The sequence below is a fragment of the Chiloscyllium plagiosum genome, unplaced genomic scaffold, assembly GCF_037043375.1.
Source record: "Chiloscyllium plagiosum isolate Xiang-an unplaced genomic scaffold, Cpla_swu_hap1 HiC_scaffold_3, whole genome shotgun sequence".
NCBI classification, from domain to species: Eukaryota; Metazoa; Chordata; class Chondrichthyes; order Orectolobiformes; family Hemiscylliidae; genus Chiloscyllium; species Chiloscyllium plagiosum.
This window is the reverse complement of record NW_028270141.1, coordinates 41281171-41295206: the sequence shown is the minus strand read 5'-3', so window position 1 is coordinate 41295206 and position 14036 is coordinate 41281171. Positions and strand designations below refer to the sequence as shown.

The following is a 14036-nucleotide window of genomic DNA, read 5'->3' as shown; positions in this document are numbered from 1 at the left end:
TGGTAGCTGGGCTACATGACAGGTAAATTTAAGGTGATACATTTTGCTATGAAAACTAAGTCCATCATACATTGGAAACTGTCTCTTTAAATGAGGAAGGGGAACAGAGGGATATGAAATACAGATACATCAATCACTAAAAGTAGCCACATGGATTAATCATATAGATAAAAAAAAACCTAAAGGTCTAAGGTTAATTTCTGGAATGTGACAGACAGAACTTAAGTTCCTTTTCCTATCTGTGTTTCATTTTCTTTATTGTCTCTCTGGCTCGCCTTACCTTATTCTTGGAGAATGGATCCCAACTGAAGTAATTTCAGCATCAAGCTTTTGTGATTTTAAAAAAGGGGTTATTATTCTCATACAATAATCCAAATTTTAAAACATGTCATGTCATACACTTCTGGGCACATGGATACACAAAAATTGATTCGAGGTAAAGATTACTGTTATAATTATGGTTAACTCAGTGTCTGAGTTACAATCACATGTCTTACATAGGAGGCCTAGTTCCTGAAGGAAGTTGATGCTTTACAGGTACAGCATGGGTCTTGTAAAGTGAAAGATTCTTTTGAGACATAGGGAGTGGTTTCAGCCCACATAAAACACCTTTGGGGATGGCCATACTTTCCAACTTTTTGTGTCCAATTTTAAAATTAGCTGAAAATCCGTAACATACTGGGGCAATGACAAGAAGAACAGAATTAAAGTAGGAAAGTTAAGTCATTCCTGTATCGAAGCTGGTTTAGACTGCACTAAATATAACTATGAAGAATTCCAATCTTCAAATTGTAAGCAAAATGTAATGGCACTTGAAATGATACAACAAAAGAGAATTACTAGGGTCATATAAGAACTGAGAGATGATACCCATCAGGAAAGATTGAACAGGCTGGGGCTTGTTTCTCAAGAAAAGTGAAATCTGAAAATTGACCTGATAGCACTCTTGGTTGATCTGATTGCAGTCATAATTCCAATTTCTTGTTATCCCCTCTCTCAACTCCCTTAATTTGATACTCAGAAATCTATCTAAGTCAGCCTTAAAGATATTTAATGACCGAGCCTGCATTGTTCTCTGGGGAAGAGAATTTCAAAAAAATAATAACCCCCAGAGAATATGTCTTAAATGACAGACCAATTCTTTTTCGAAATCTGTGCTCCCTTGCAATAGATTCCCCACAAGGTGAAACACTATCAAGCATCTACCTTGCCAAACTTTGGTTTTGATAAGATCACTTTTATTCTTCTGTACTGTAATGAGTATTGCCCAAACCTATTCAACTTTCTTAAGTCCACTCCTTCAACCCAGGTATCACACAAATGAACCTTCACTGAACTGCTATCAGTGGAAGTATTTCCCTCATTAAGTAAGGTGATCAAAACTGTTTATGCTACTTTTGGTGTGGACTCATCTATGTCCTATACAGTTGTAATGAGTTCCCTACTTTTATGCTCTACCTCCGATACAATCAAGTCCAAATTATATTTGCCTTCCTGATTATTTTTATATCTGCAGACTAAGTTTTTGTGATGGACAAGAACATCTAGGTCCTTTTTGAACCACAGCATTTTGTAGTCTCTCTCCATTTAACTAACATTCTACCTTTCGCATCAAAGTACACAACCTTTCATTTTCCCACTTTATACTGCATCTGCCAAATCTCTGCATGTTCACTTAACCTGTTGTAAACACTTTCCATTCTCTTGTATGTGGCACCTTATCGAATCCCTTTTGGGTGAGAGCAGGAAATGGTCCAGATACACTGACCACACCTGGATCCCCTCAGTCTTCAGCCCTGAGCAGAACTAGAACATAAAGTAGAACACATAACCTCTAAATAGTCAGGCATAACTTGGGCCTGAGCAGGTAACCACTGCAGCATACTGTACTTGGAGAAGGTGAGAGAGGTTAAGAGAGAAGCTGTTCAATGAGAGAACAAGAACTGCTGAGCGGACAAGGGTGATGATTAATGGAAATTAGTTGGATCTCCATTCAAGAATGGAAGCCACCCTAGTGGGGATGCGATATAGAGACTGGGTGTCTGTACATGGTGAAGAGAAAATTGTTAGGACCAGAAAACTGGAAATGGTTGGAGGTATCAGAAGAGTAGTGGAGACCAGAAAAGGAGAAAAAAGAAAGTCAGGTAGGAAGAAATCAGTTTAATGGGGGAGGATCAGGTTGAAATGAAAAATCTTCCAGGTCAGTTCTGTTCGTGGATCTTGGAAGAGGAGGGAAACAGACTGTATGGCTTTGGGGATTTTAAGGTCGAAAGCTCTAGAGGAATAAACTCCATGGGAGGTCCATGATAATCTGGGAAACAATATTTATTGATGTTTGATAGTGGATTCAAGGTCCAGGAGAAGTAGATGGACAGCTATAGAATTGGCATTCAGCCTTTGCTCAGTAGAGGCCAGCATTTCAGACATCATCATCACAGTTGTTAGCAGGTTTGATAACAATGTTACTATTGTATCTGTGATCAGCAAATTCAAAGGGAGGCAGGATATAGTGAGGACAGTAGAGAAATCAAGACAGCTGATGTCACATCAGCAACTTTATTTCCTTATTCTTTGAGGAGATAGTAGCATCGCTGGCAAAGTCAGCCAGTGTCCTTGTCAGAGGGCAGTTAAGAGTAACCATGAGATAAAGGAAGTTAGTGAATCAGATGGGCTTTTACAACAATGACAGATATGATGATCATAATTACCAAAATTGGTTAAATTCCAGATTTATTTTGTGAATTCAAACAGCCATGGCAGAATTTGAACCTGTACCCTCAGGCCATTAGCCTTTATTACAAGTCCAGTGACATTATCATGATACCCTTTAAAATGAAAAGGTCAAGAGATAAAGAGAATCTTTTACTTCTTTTCTTGTCCCATTGCTAATTCCTTTGGATTCTGCCCCAGAACATTTTTCGTCACTTAATGTCTCCTGTCTTCCGCCTTATCCCAGACATTTCCTTTTCATCTTTTTCCACCTTCTCCCACTTCACAACTTAAGATCCATCACATTTCTAACTTTTCCCAGTTCTAAGGAATGGCACAACCACAGTCATAGTTATACAGCAAGTAAACAGACCCTTCAGTCCAACTTGTCCATGCTGACCAGATATCCTAAATTGATTTAGTCCCACTTCACAGCATTTGGCCCATATCCCTCTCAACCATTCTTATTCATATACCCATCCTGATGTCTTTTAAACGCTGCAATTGTACCAACCTCCAACATTTCTTCCAGCAGCTCCTTCCATACATATTCCACCCTCTGTGAAAAGGTTGTCCCTCAGCTCCCTTGTAAATCTAACCTTAACCCTAAGTCCTCTAGTTTTGGGTTGCTCTACACTGGGGAAAAAAAACTTGGCTTTTTTTTTAAACTGTCTGGGAGCAGCGGGAGACAGAGTGGAGGTGATGTTGGAGACCAGGAGGTTGCTGGGAAGATAAGTGAACAGTATAAATAGTTACCTTCCAAAGCCTGTGGCCTTTTTCCTGTCTGAGAGCAGCAGGAGACAGAGCAGAGTTGGAACTGGAGACCAGGCCAGGAAACTATGCACTTAGTATATATTTGGGGAGTGGCTAAACCAGAGATACTACACACTTGTAGTATCTCCCTCCTGCCCTCCCTCCTCTAACCAGATGAAAAGGACTCTGTAAGGAAAAGGGTTTTTTTCTTTTAAATGCATTGTTTGGTTTTAGTTAGATTAGATTACATTACAGTGTGGAAACAGGCCCTTCGGCCCAACAAGTCCACACCGACCCGCCGAAGCGTAACCCACCCATACCCCTACATTTACCCCTTACCTAACACTACGGGCAATTTAGCATGGCCAATTCACCTGACCTGCACATCTTTGAACTGTGGGAGGAAACCGGAGCACCCAGAGGAAACCCACGCAGACACGGGGAGAACGTGCAAACTCCACACAGTCAGTCGCCTGAGGCGGGAATTGAACCCAGATGGCAAGGGGCCTCAAATCCGTGTCATGTGCCTCTTGCTTGGTGTGGGAGCTCAGGGAAGTGGCTGATGTCCCTGACTCTTATATTTGCAAGAAGAGTGTCCAGCTGCAGCTCTTGTTTGACCGCATGATGGCTCTGGAGCTTTTGATGGACTCACTGTGGAGCATCTGCAATGCTGAGGAGTTGTGGATAACATGGTTAAAAATCACACAACACCAGGTTATAGTCCAACAGGTTTAATTGGAAGCACATACTTGCTGGTGTTGCGTGATTTTTAACTTTGTACACCCCAGTCCAACACCAGCATCTCCAAATCGTGGATAACATGTTTAGTGAATTGGTCACACTACAGATTAGAATTGCTGAGGGGGAGAAATGCAGAGAAAGAGTAACAAGGCAGAGCAGGTGTCCTCTGCGGTTACCTCCCTCCAAAACAGGTATACCATTTTGGATACTGTCGGGGAGATGGTTTACCAGGCGTGGGCAGCAGTTGCCAGGACTATGGCACAGTGGCAGGTCCTGCTGTTCAGAAGGGCGGGAAAAAGACTTGTAGGGCTATAGTCATAGGGGATTTTATTGTATGGGGAGTAGGTAGGCGGTTCAGTAGCCAAAAACGAGACTTCTAGATGGTATTTTGTCTCCCAGGTGCTCCAGTCAGGGATGTCACCGATCGGCTGCAGAGCATTTTGAAAGGGGAAGGTGAACAGCCAGTTGTCGTGGTGCACACAGGCTCCAATGAAAGAAGTAAAAAATTAGATGAGGTCTTCAAAGCAGAATTCAGGGAGCTAGGAGAGAAGTTAAAAGAGGAGGACCTCAAAGGTAGTGATCTCAGGATTGCTACTAGTGCCGCATGCTAGCCAGGATAGAAATGAAAGAATAGGCAGGATGAACACGTGGCTTGAGGGATGGTGAAGGAGGGAAGGGCTCAGATTTCTGGGACATTGGGACCAGTTCTACAGAAGGTGGGACTGCTACAAATTTGATGGTCTACACCTTAACCAGACTGAAACTAATGTCCTTGGGGGAGTTTTTACTACTGCTGTTAGGGAGGGTTTAAATTAATGTGGCAGGGGGCTTGGAACCAGAAGAGAAGACTAGTCGACAGTGAAGTGGAAACTAGAGACTGGAAAGATCATGAAGTTAGCATTACCAGGGGAAGAGTAGGCAGATGAACTTAGGGCTTGGATTGGTGCCTGGTAGTATGACGTTATTGCAATCACAGAGACTTGGTTGAAGGAAGGGCATGACTGGCAACTAAATGTTCCAAGATATAAATGCTTCAGACAGAACAGGGACAGGACAGGGAGGGAAGTTAAAGGGGGGGAAAGAGTTGCATTGCTGGTCAAGGATGATATCACGGCTGTGCTAAAGGAGGACACTATGGAGGGCTTCTTCAGTGAGGTATTATGGGTACAGCTGAGAAATAAGAAGGGTGCATTTGCATTGTTGGGACTGTACTACAGGCCTCTAAACAGTGAGCATGAGGTAAAAGAACATATAAATAAACAGATTATGGAAAGATATAGGGGCAACAGGGTGGTGGTGATGGGAGATTTTAATTTTCCGAACATTGACTTGGATACTTTGTGTCAGAGGTCTGGATGGGGCAGAATTTGTAAGGAGCCTCCAGGAACGTTATATAGAGCAGTATGTCAATAGTCTGACGAGGGAAGGGGCCATATTGGACCGGGTATTGGGGAATGAGTCAGGCTAGGTGGTAGAAGTTGCAGGGGGATTTCTTTGGGAATAGTGACCACAATTCTGTAAGTTTTAGAATACTCGTAGGCAAAGATGAGAGTGGTCCTAAGGGAAGAGTACTAAACTGGGCTAAGGCCAATTACATCAAAATTCGGCAGGAGCTGGAAAATGTGGATTGGGAGCAGATATTTGAAGAGAAGCCCACATTTGATATACGGGAGGTTTTCAAAGATAGGTTGAACATAGTGCAGGATAGACAGTTCCCTTTGAAAACAATGGATAGAAAAGGCAAGATTCGTGAACCATGGATGACAGGAGAAATCATGTGATTAGCCAAGAAGAAAAGGGAAGCGTACATGAAGTCTAGCAGCTAAGATCAGAACAGGCTTTGGAGGAATATCGGGAGAGTAGGACCAATCTTAAACGAGGAATCAAGTGGGCTAAAAGGGGTCTTGAAATAACTTTAGCGAGCAGAAGTAAGGAGAATCCCAAGGCCTTTTATTCATATATAAGAAGCAAGAGGGTAACCAGAGAAAGGGTTGGTCCACTAAAGGATAAGGAAGGAAGGTTGTGTTTCGAACCTGAGAAAATGGGTGAGATTCTCAATGATTACTTTGCATCAGTGTTCACTGAGGAGAGGGACACGATGAATTTTGAGATTAAAGATCGAAGTTTATTTACTCTGGATCACATTGACATAAAGAGGGAAGATGTAAGCTAAAGTATATTAAGGTGGACAAATCCCCAGGACAGGATGGGATCTATCCCAGGTTGCTGAGGGAGGCAAGAGAGGAAATAGCTGGGGCCCAGACAGATATGTTTGTAGCATCCTTAAACACAGGTGAAGTGCCGAAGAACCGGAGGGTTGCAAATGTTGTCCCCCTATAAGAAAGGTAATATAGAAAGTCAGGTAACTACAGACCAGTGAGCCTGACGTCAATGGTGGGAAAGTTGCTGGAGAAGGTACTGAGGGATAAAATCTATTTATATTTGGAAAATAATGGGCTTATCAATGATAAGCAAACGGTTTTGTGTGGAGGAGATTGTGCCTTACCAATTTAATAGAGTTCTTTGAGGAAGTGACCAAGTTGATAGATGAAGGAAAGGCTGTAGATGCCATATACATGGACGTTAGTAAAGCATTTGATAAAGTTTCCCATGGTAAACTAATGGAGAATGTGAACCTCACATCGTGTGCAGGGTGTTTTAGCTAGGTGGATAAAGAACTGGTTGAGCAACAGGAGACAGAGAGTAGTAGTTGAAGGGAGTTTCTCGAAATGGAGTAAGGTGATCGGTGCTGGGGCCACTATTGTTTGTGATATACATTAATGATCTGGAAGAGGGCATTCTTGGTATGATCAGTAAGTTTGTTGATGACACGAAGGTTGGTGGAGTAGCAGAAAGCATAGGGGTCTGTCAAAAAATACAGGAGAGTATAGATAGACTGGAAAGCTGGGCGGAGAAGTGGCAGATGGAGTTCAATCCAGGCAAATGTGAGGTAATGCATTTTGGGAAGTCTAATTCCAGAGCAAACTATACTGTAAACCTAAGAGCCTTGGGAAAAGTTGATGAGTGGAGAGATCTGAGAGTTCAGGTCCATTGTACCCTGGAGATGGCTGCATAGGTGGATAGAGTGGTCAAGGGGCATATGATATGTTTGCCTTCATCGGTCAGGTATTGAGTATAAGAGTTGGCAGGTCATGTTAAAATTGTAAAAGACTTTGGTTCGGCCGCATTTAGAATACTGTGTACAGTTCTGGTTGCTACATTACCAAAAGGATGTGGACGCTTTGGACAGGGTGCAGAGGTTTACGAGGGCGTTGCCTTGTATGAAAGCTATGAAGTGAGGTTGAGTCAGTTAGGATTGTTTTCATTAGAAAAAAGGAGATTGAGGGGGGACCTGATTGAGGTCTACAACATCATGAAGGGTATAGACAGGGTGGATAGAGATAAGCTTTTTCCCAGGGTGAGGGATTCAATAACAAGAGGTCATGCATTCAAGGCGAGAGGAGACAAGTTTAAGGGGGATACACGTGGCAAGTATTTTATACACAGGGTGGTAGGTGCCTGGAATGCATTGCCAGCAGAGGTAGTAGAGGCAGGCACGGTAGATTCATTTAAGGTGCACCTGGACAGCTGCATGAGTAGGTGGCGAGCAGAGGGATACAGATCCTTAGGAACTGGGTGATAGGTTTATACAGTGGATTTGGATCGGCTCAGGCCTGTTCCTGGGCTGTAAATTTTCTTTGTTCTTTGTTCTTTATTCACCCTACCCATCCTCCTCTTGCTTTTATAAAAAGCAACCTGGGACTGTGAATTAAAGTAGTTGTAGGTGGAACTCAGCAGGTCTGGCAACTGGGTACAATTAATGTTTTGAACTTAAGTGTTCCAAAGAAGAGTCACATCAAACTTAAAACGTTAACTCTGTTTCTCTCTCCACAAATGATGTCAGACTTCTGAATTTTACCAGCATTTTCTAGCTTTATTTCAGAATTGTACAGATCCTCTTTGACAAGATAATACCTAGACTCCCATATTAACCTAACCAAACAATGAGCAAAGCAGCAGATAAAGCTCAGTAATACCACATTCATTTGTGGTACATAAACTAAAAACTAATAAGGTGGTGGCATAATTAGCATGCTCAAGCATAGTGGAATTCAGCACACAAACGCAGGAATCAAGCTGAAGTATATGCAAGTGTCCAGTTAAAAGAAAATCAAATTACCATATATACTTGAGCATAGGTCAAGTTTTGAAAACTTTTTTTAAACTGAAATTAGGGGATCAACTTATACAAGAGGTATTGTTTTTGAGGGGATGAATTCATGCTTGGTATGAGTCAAAAAAATGGACAAACAAGAGCCAGATCTCTATCTAAAATAATAAACAGAAATAAAAAGAATTATGGCCATTATTGAATATTTACCTACAAGATAACTGTCTCCATTCTGCCTGCTATGTTAGAATGGTACTGTCGTATCGTATTCCAGCTACCAGTACCCTAAAGTGCATTAAGGCGTACACATATGTACAAATGTTAACAGGCATACCGGCAGGCGGTCAGGCTATCTACCAGGCTATACAACACACAATTCATTTGAGTTGTGGCTTCTGATTACAAAGTGATGGAACCCAATTAACTCGTCATTACTTTCTGCTGATAGATGTTGGGCAGTCTTGTTTTTCCTGTCTAACCACTAAATCATAACTTTTCATAAACCTACTGCACCATCTCGCACTAGCTTTAAAATCACTGAATCCATCTATATTTTCTTCATTTTTGGCACATATTCTTATATGTTGTCGAGTCACTATGCTTCTGTTCTAACGACGTGGAATTACCCAGTCAGCAACCTTTTCTTCCAGTTGTGGCCACTTGTTCAGCTTTCCTCAAGTTGGCATACTTCTGTTTTGGCACAGCCTTTAACTGTGTGGCTTTTAGCCACCAAACTCAAACAAGTTTTTTCAGAAACAAGAATTCCCTTGCAGCTATGCTATTGTTGTTCTTTTCTGCAACTTCAATAATTTTTAGTTTAAACTGTGCTATATACTTGTTTCTTCGTGATGCCATTCTGTCAGAAAAATCTGGGGGAGTTTTACAGTCGAGGGCTGCCATAAAGTACCGTAGATATTTGCTTGTACAAGTCAAATATATGCAAATATTACATAAATAAATATACACAGTATACATATCATTATCAACATTCAATTTAATGATTTGAAACTCACATTGCGCAAATATATACAGGTACTGGTGCACGTAACGTGATGACGCAGGTATTGCATTTGAAGCAAAAATGTGCAAATCATGCCCTTTAAGGCTGCATATATGGTCAAGAAGAGACCTTTGAAAAACTAGGTTGACTTATACTGCAATCTTAGCCTGCTGGACACACTTTCCTCATTCCTGAAGAAGGGCTTATGCCCGAAACGTCGATTCTCCTGTTCCTTGGATGCTGCCTGACCTGCTGCGCTTTTCCAGCAACACATTTTCAGCTCTGATCTCCAGCATCTGCAGTCCTCACTTTCTCCCTGACTTATACACAAGCTACATAAAAAAATACCAGATTTTTTGGCTAAATAAGGGGTTGACTTGTACATGAGATTGACCTATACACTAGTATATGGTAATGATTCCATTCAAACTCCACTAGTCCACTGCCAGGTCCAGCCAATTTGTTTCACACCACATGGTGTTAAAAAGTGCCCATGTGTATTGGGCACAGCAAAAGCTTAACAATGCCAAAGCCCATCTAAATGATAGGCCCAATGTTGCCATTTTGGCAAACATGAACACTTGATGAAAAATGAAATGACGAGCAATTTATTATCGGTGAGCATCTCTTCAGGTTGGCCAGAAGTGAGCTTTTACTGTACCATAACACAAGTCTCGCTGTCAAAATGAACAATTTCAGCTAAGGAATATCTCATTCAGAAATATATTGTAATTGAGCAAAAAGCTTCAGTGCCAACTTTTCTCCAGCGACAACTGTGGCCAACAATTCAGCAGGTCAGTGCTTTAATTGATCCAACTGATTATATGCGGTTGGCTCAGTGCAAACCATTATATGCCAACATTCAGAATAATTGTGTGCAGTCAAGTTGGTCCAGCAGGTGAAACGTGCCAGTTGGCCTCCACATTACAAAGTCAAAAACCATGGAGATCTGATGATTGCTATTCACTTTCTTCAACACTACTCCAAAGTGGATGCACAATAACAAGCCATGCCAAACAAAACAAAAATGGACTGGTCTGGATAGGACGAAAGTGGCCTTCTAAAGCCTTCACTTTAATGAAAATTATAGTAAACACTCAACTGTGTAAAAGACCAACGTACCACTAATATCTACATGACATGAACAGGTATCTTGCCATTCTACATTTAAGCAAAATATAACAGTCCATAAATCTCAAGCAAAAGGTACTTCACACATTGTCCTCAAGAATAATACTGCAGCACATCAAGACGATAATTAATTGGGCATCAAGGGGACAAATAATGGATCAAGTAATCTGAATAAGCAACAAAATATCTGAAAAGCCCAATACATAATGAAACCTTCCAGGCAGTGGGCCATGGAGGGGGTCACTATGGCTATCTGCCTGCCCTCTTCCGTGGTTATTTTTGGGCCAGGGTGTTCCTGGAAAGGGAACACCCGGTGTCCACCAATACTCAACCTCTTTAGGAGAGGTGGGCACAGCAGGAGGTCCAATTCTATTTTGATTTAATCCCTGCCCTCCCCTTCACCTTTGATTTCATGTAAGCATTGCTCGCTTTGGGTTTTGCTTTGTTACTGGCTTCTTGGCCAGATGGTTGATTTTCCTCGTGATGGTATAGTAATAATGTCATTAAAAAAAAAGAAAGAAAAAAAATTCCAAGATTTAGAATCTCCTCAGTTCAGGGAACTGACTCTGAGCTGGCTGGCCATGGTCAGTGTACTGCAGGGAAAAGCTTCTTTTTTTTTGTTTTTGGAAAAGTAAATAATGAACCTATATCTAGGGTATGGCACAGAGTTTCATATAGCCTTCATATTTAAGGAAAGATGTTCACAGATTGGAGTTGTTACAGGCAAAGATTCACTAGGTCTTTGGGAGAATTGTCCAAGTGAATTGGGCATATCTTTTTCAATGTTAATGAGAGCTGATCCTATTCTCAGTGAGATTCCATTGTGCCTGACTAACTGAAAGATGACACCTTCAACACTGCAGTTCTCTCTCAATACTGTTTCTCTCTCCATAGATGGTGCCATCCCAAAGTTTATCCAGCACTTCATTTTTATTTCTTACTTATTTTGTTCAGTTCTGTCTTAGAGTCATTAAATAACTGTATGAAAGGCTCAGCAACCAGTAGCCTAGATGGAACTTGGTGAATTTTGTTCTCCTCTAATAAAACACTGCTCTTCTGATTAGTAAAGCAGCAAGTTCTTAATCCCACGTGGATGATAATGTTTTTAATGCAATAATTGGGTTACGGTATGTAAATAATTTGAGATTATGGGTGTATAGCATGTTTAGGAGGAAGAGCGCTATAATTGTTCAACATCTATGTAATTTGTGTAATACGCGACTACGAGGTTAGTTTTTAAAACGAACTTCCTTCATCAATCATTTTTATATGTTAACACCTGAAATTTCTATTCATTCCCAATTTTCCAGCTGCGACTAGTTGAGTGCAGCAGAACAATAAATCCTGTGTATGGATGCACCCACACTTCTGAACTGAAAATCCACTGCAGTACACAATCCAGATTAATATTTCTCGTGTTGCCCTGCAAGTATTGTACTGTCTTTAGTCAAACGTTACAACCAGGCCTCGACTACTCTCTCAGATGACGGTACAAGACCCTGGGATTCTTTTGAAGAACAGCAGAGGAGTTTCGACAAGCACCCAACCAATATTGATACATGAACTATTACCAAAAAACAGATTCTGATTCTTTTGTGTGCACTTTGTCTGGTCTGTTTCTCTATATTACAAGATTGCTTAAGGCATTTTCAAAATTATTTCGTAGGCCCTAGGGAAGGGTATTCCTGGTGAAATTAAAGAAGATTGACTGAGGCTCAGAGGATGCAATGGAAAAAAACTTACGTGACAGAAGCAGTCCTCGGCCTCGGGGCCCGTGTCCGGTGTTAAGGGCCCACTGCCGATCGGGGCCCCGGGCTGGTTAAACCAGGCGCTTCCGCCCGCGACACTGCCCAGGAGGATGATCAGGACAGCTCCGCTCTTCATCGCCCCTTCGGCCCGCTGAGCTTCAGCTCATCACACGCAGCAGCCCGGCTTCGCCTCCCGTCAAAGCCGCACACCGTCCCAGTCGCTGCTGAGATGAGGCCAGCAGCCCGGAACAGGAAATTGGAGGAGACACTGTGGGGAAGCTCTCAGACCCCAGCGGCTCTCTCCACAGGCGAAAGGACAATCAGGGCATCACAATCACATACACTCACTCTCTCCCTCCAATGATGCTGAGGGGCGCTTTGTATTTCTCGTTTGTCCACTGAGAAGGTGGGCGTGAGTCATGCTTTATGGGTCTCTTCTTCCTTACGGTTCCCAGAGGTTTTCAAAATAAACATACAATGCTTTATATTTTGTCGATTGGCTCCTTTGACTGCAATGTTAAAATCATGGCCGAGAGAATGGCAGCCCAGTGTTCCTGGGTACCCAGGAAGGAATAAGAAGGGCAGGCAAGAGAAAAGGGGATCTGGGCTTTTGGTTTAGGGGGAAAAAATCACGGCAATACTTAAAATGTACCAGATCGATCTCAAAAGTGACGTGGGTGAAAATGAGAAATAAGAAGGGGGTGATCACTTGAGATTTTACTATAGCCCACCCCCAATAGTCAGTGGGAAATTGTCAACACGAACATTGCTGGTCACAGGCCTCCAGCCTGAAAAACAACCGTCCACCACCGCCACCCTCTGCCATGTCTGCTTCCTACCATCAAGCCAATCAATTGTCAAGCTCTCCCTGAATCCTATGTGATCGAAATTTAAGCGTACCCTGCAGAACCCTATCAAATGCTTTACCAAACCCCATGCAGTCACTGTCTACCAACATGCCCTCAACAATCTTTTTGATTACATCCTCAAAAAAATCTCTGAAGTTTAACCAAAAATTGAACTGGACCAGCTCCATAAATACTATAGCCGTAAGAGGTCAAAAGCTAGAATTTTGTGGTGATTAAATCATATCGTGACTCCCTACTGCCTGCCCACCATCTAGAAGTCACATATTGGGAGTATGGGAGACAATAAGAACTGCAGATGCTAGAAGTCAGTCAATAGATTTGAAGCTGGAAGAGTTCAGCAGGTCAGGCAGCAGCTGAGGCGCAAAGAAGTCAACATTTCAGGCTGAAATCCTTCGTCAAGACTGGAATATTCCCTGCTTACGTGGATAATTGCAACTCCAACAATACTTAAGAAACTTCAACACAACCCAGCACTAAGGAGCCAGTTGATTACTCTCATATGCCACCAGTACTCACTCTCTTCACCATAGTGGCAGCAGAGGTAAAATCTACAAGCTGCACTGCAGGAATTCAAAGTTTCTTTGGCAGCATCTTCCAAATCCGTGACCTTGACCACCAATTGGCCTTTTTCACCACTTGCCCATCATGATCTCCAATTGCCAGTTTTTCCAAGTTGCAATCTTAAAATTACAGAGTACATCTACGCTACCAAAACTCTGCTACCTAATTTAGTGTTATCAGCATGCTTACATGTATAATTCTCTCTTCATTTAAGTCAACAGTAAACACAGTACAAAAAAATGAAGGCCCCTGGGGAATACTGCCAATTAGGATGTATACCCAATAAAAATCCTATTTTGTACTTTATTCAATTCACAATATTGATTGTTTAAAACATTTTCTACTCCTTCCCT

At 41.9% G+C, this 14036-nt stretch overlaps 1 protein-coding gene across 2 annotated transcripts in view; it reads right to left on the bottom strand.

Annotated features, from left to right (window-relative positions):
• Positions 1 to 12951, bottom strand: part of ero1b (endoplasmic reticulum oxidoreductase 1 beta) — an 85669-nt gene extending 72718 nt beyond the window's left edge. The window contains exon 1 of one of the 2 annotated variants that reach the window (XM_087978606.1): positions 12249 to 12951. In XM_087978606.1, coding sequence (XP_087834732.1) covers positions 12249 to 12389 — 141 coding nt within the window. In that variant the 5' untranslated portion in view covers positions 12390 to 12951. The remainder of the gene's footprint in view (positions 1 to 12248) is intronic. The other variant, XM_043680077.2, reaches the window with a different exon arrangement.
• Positions 12952 to 14036: the final 1085 nt, after the last annotated feature.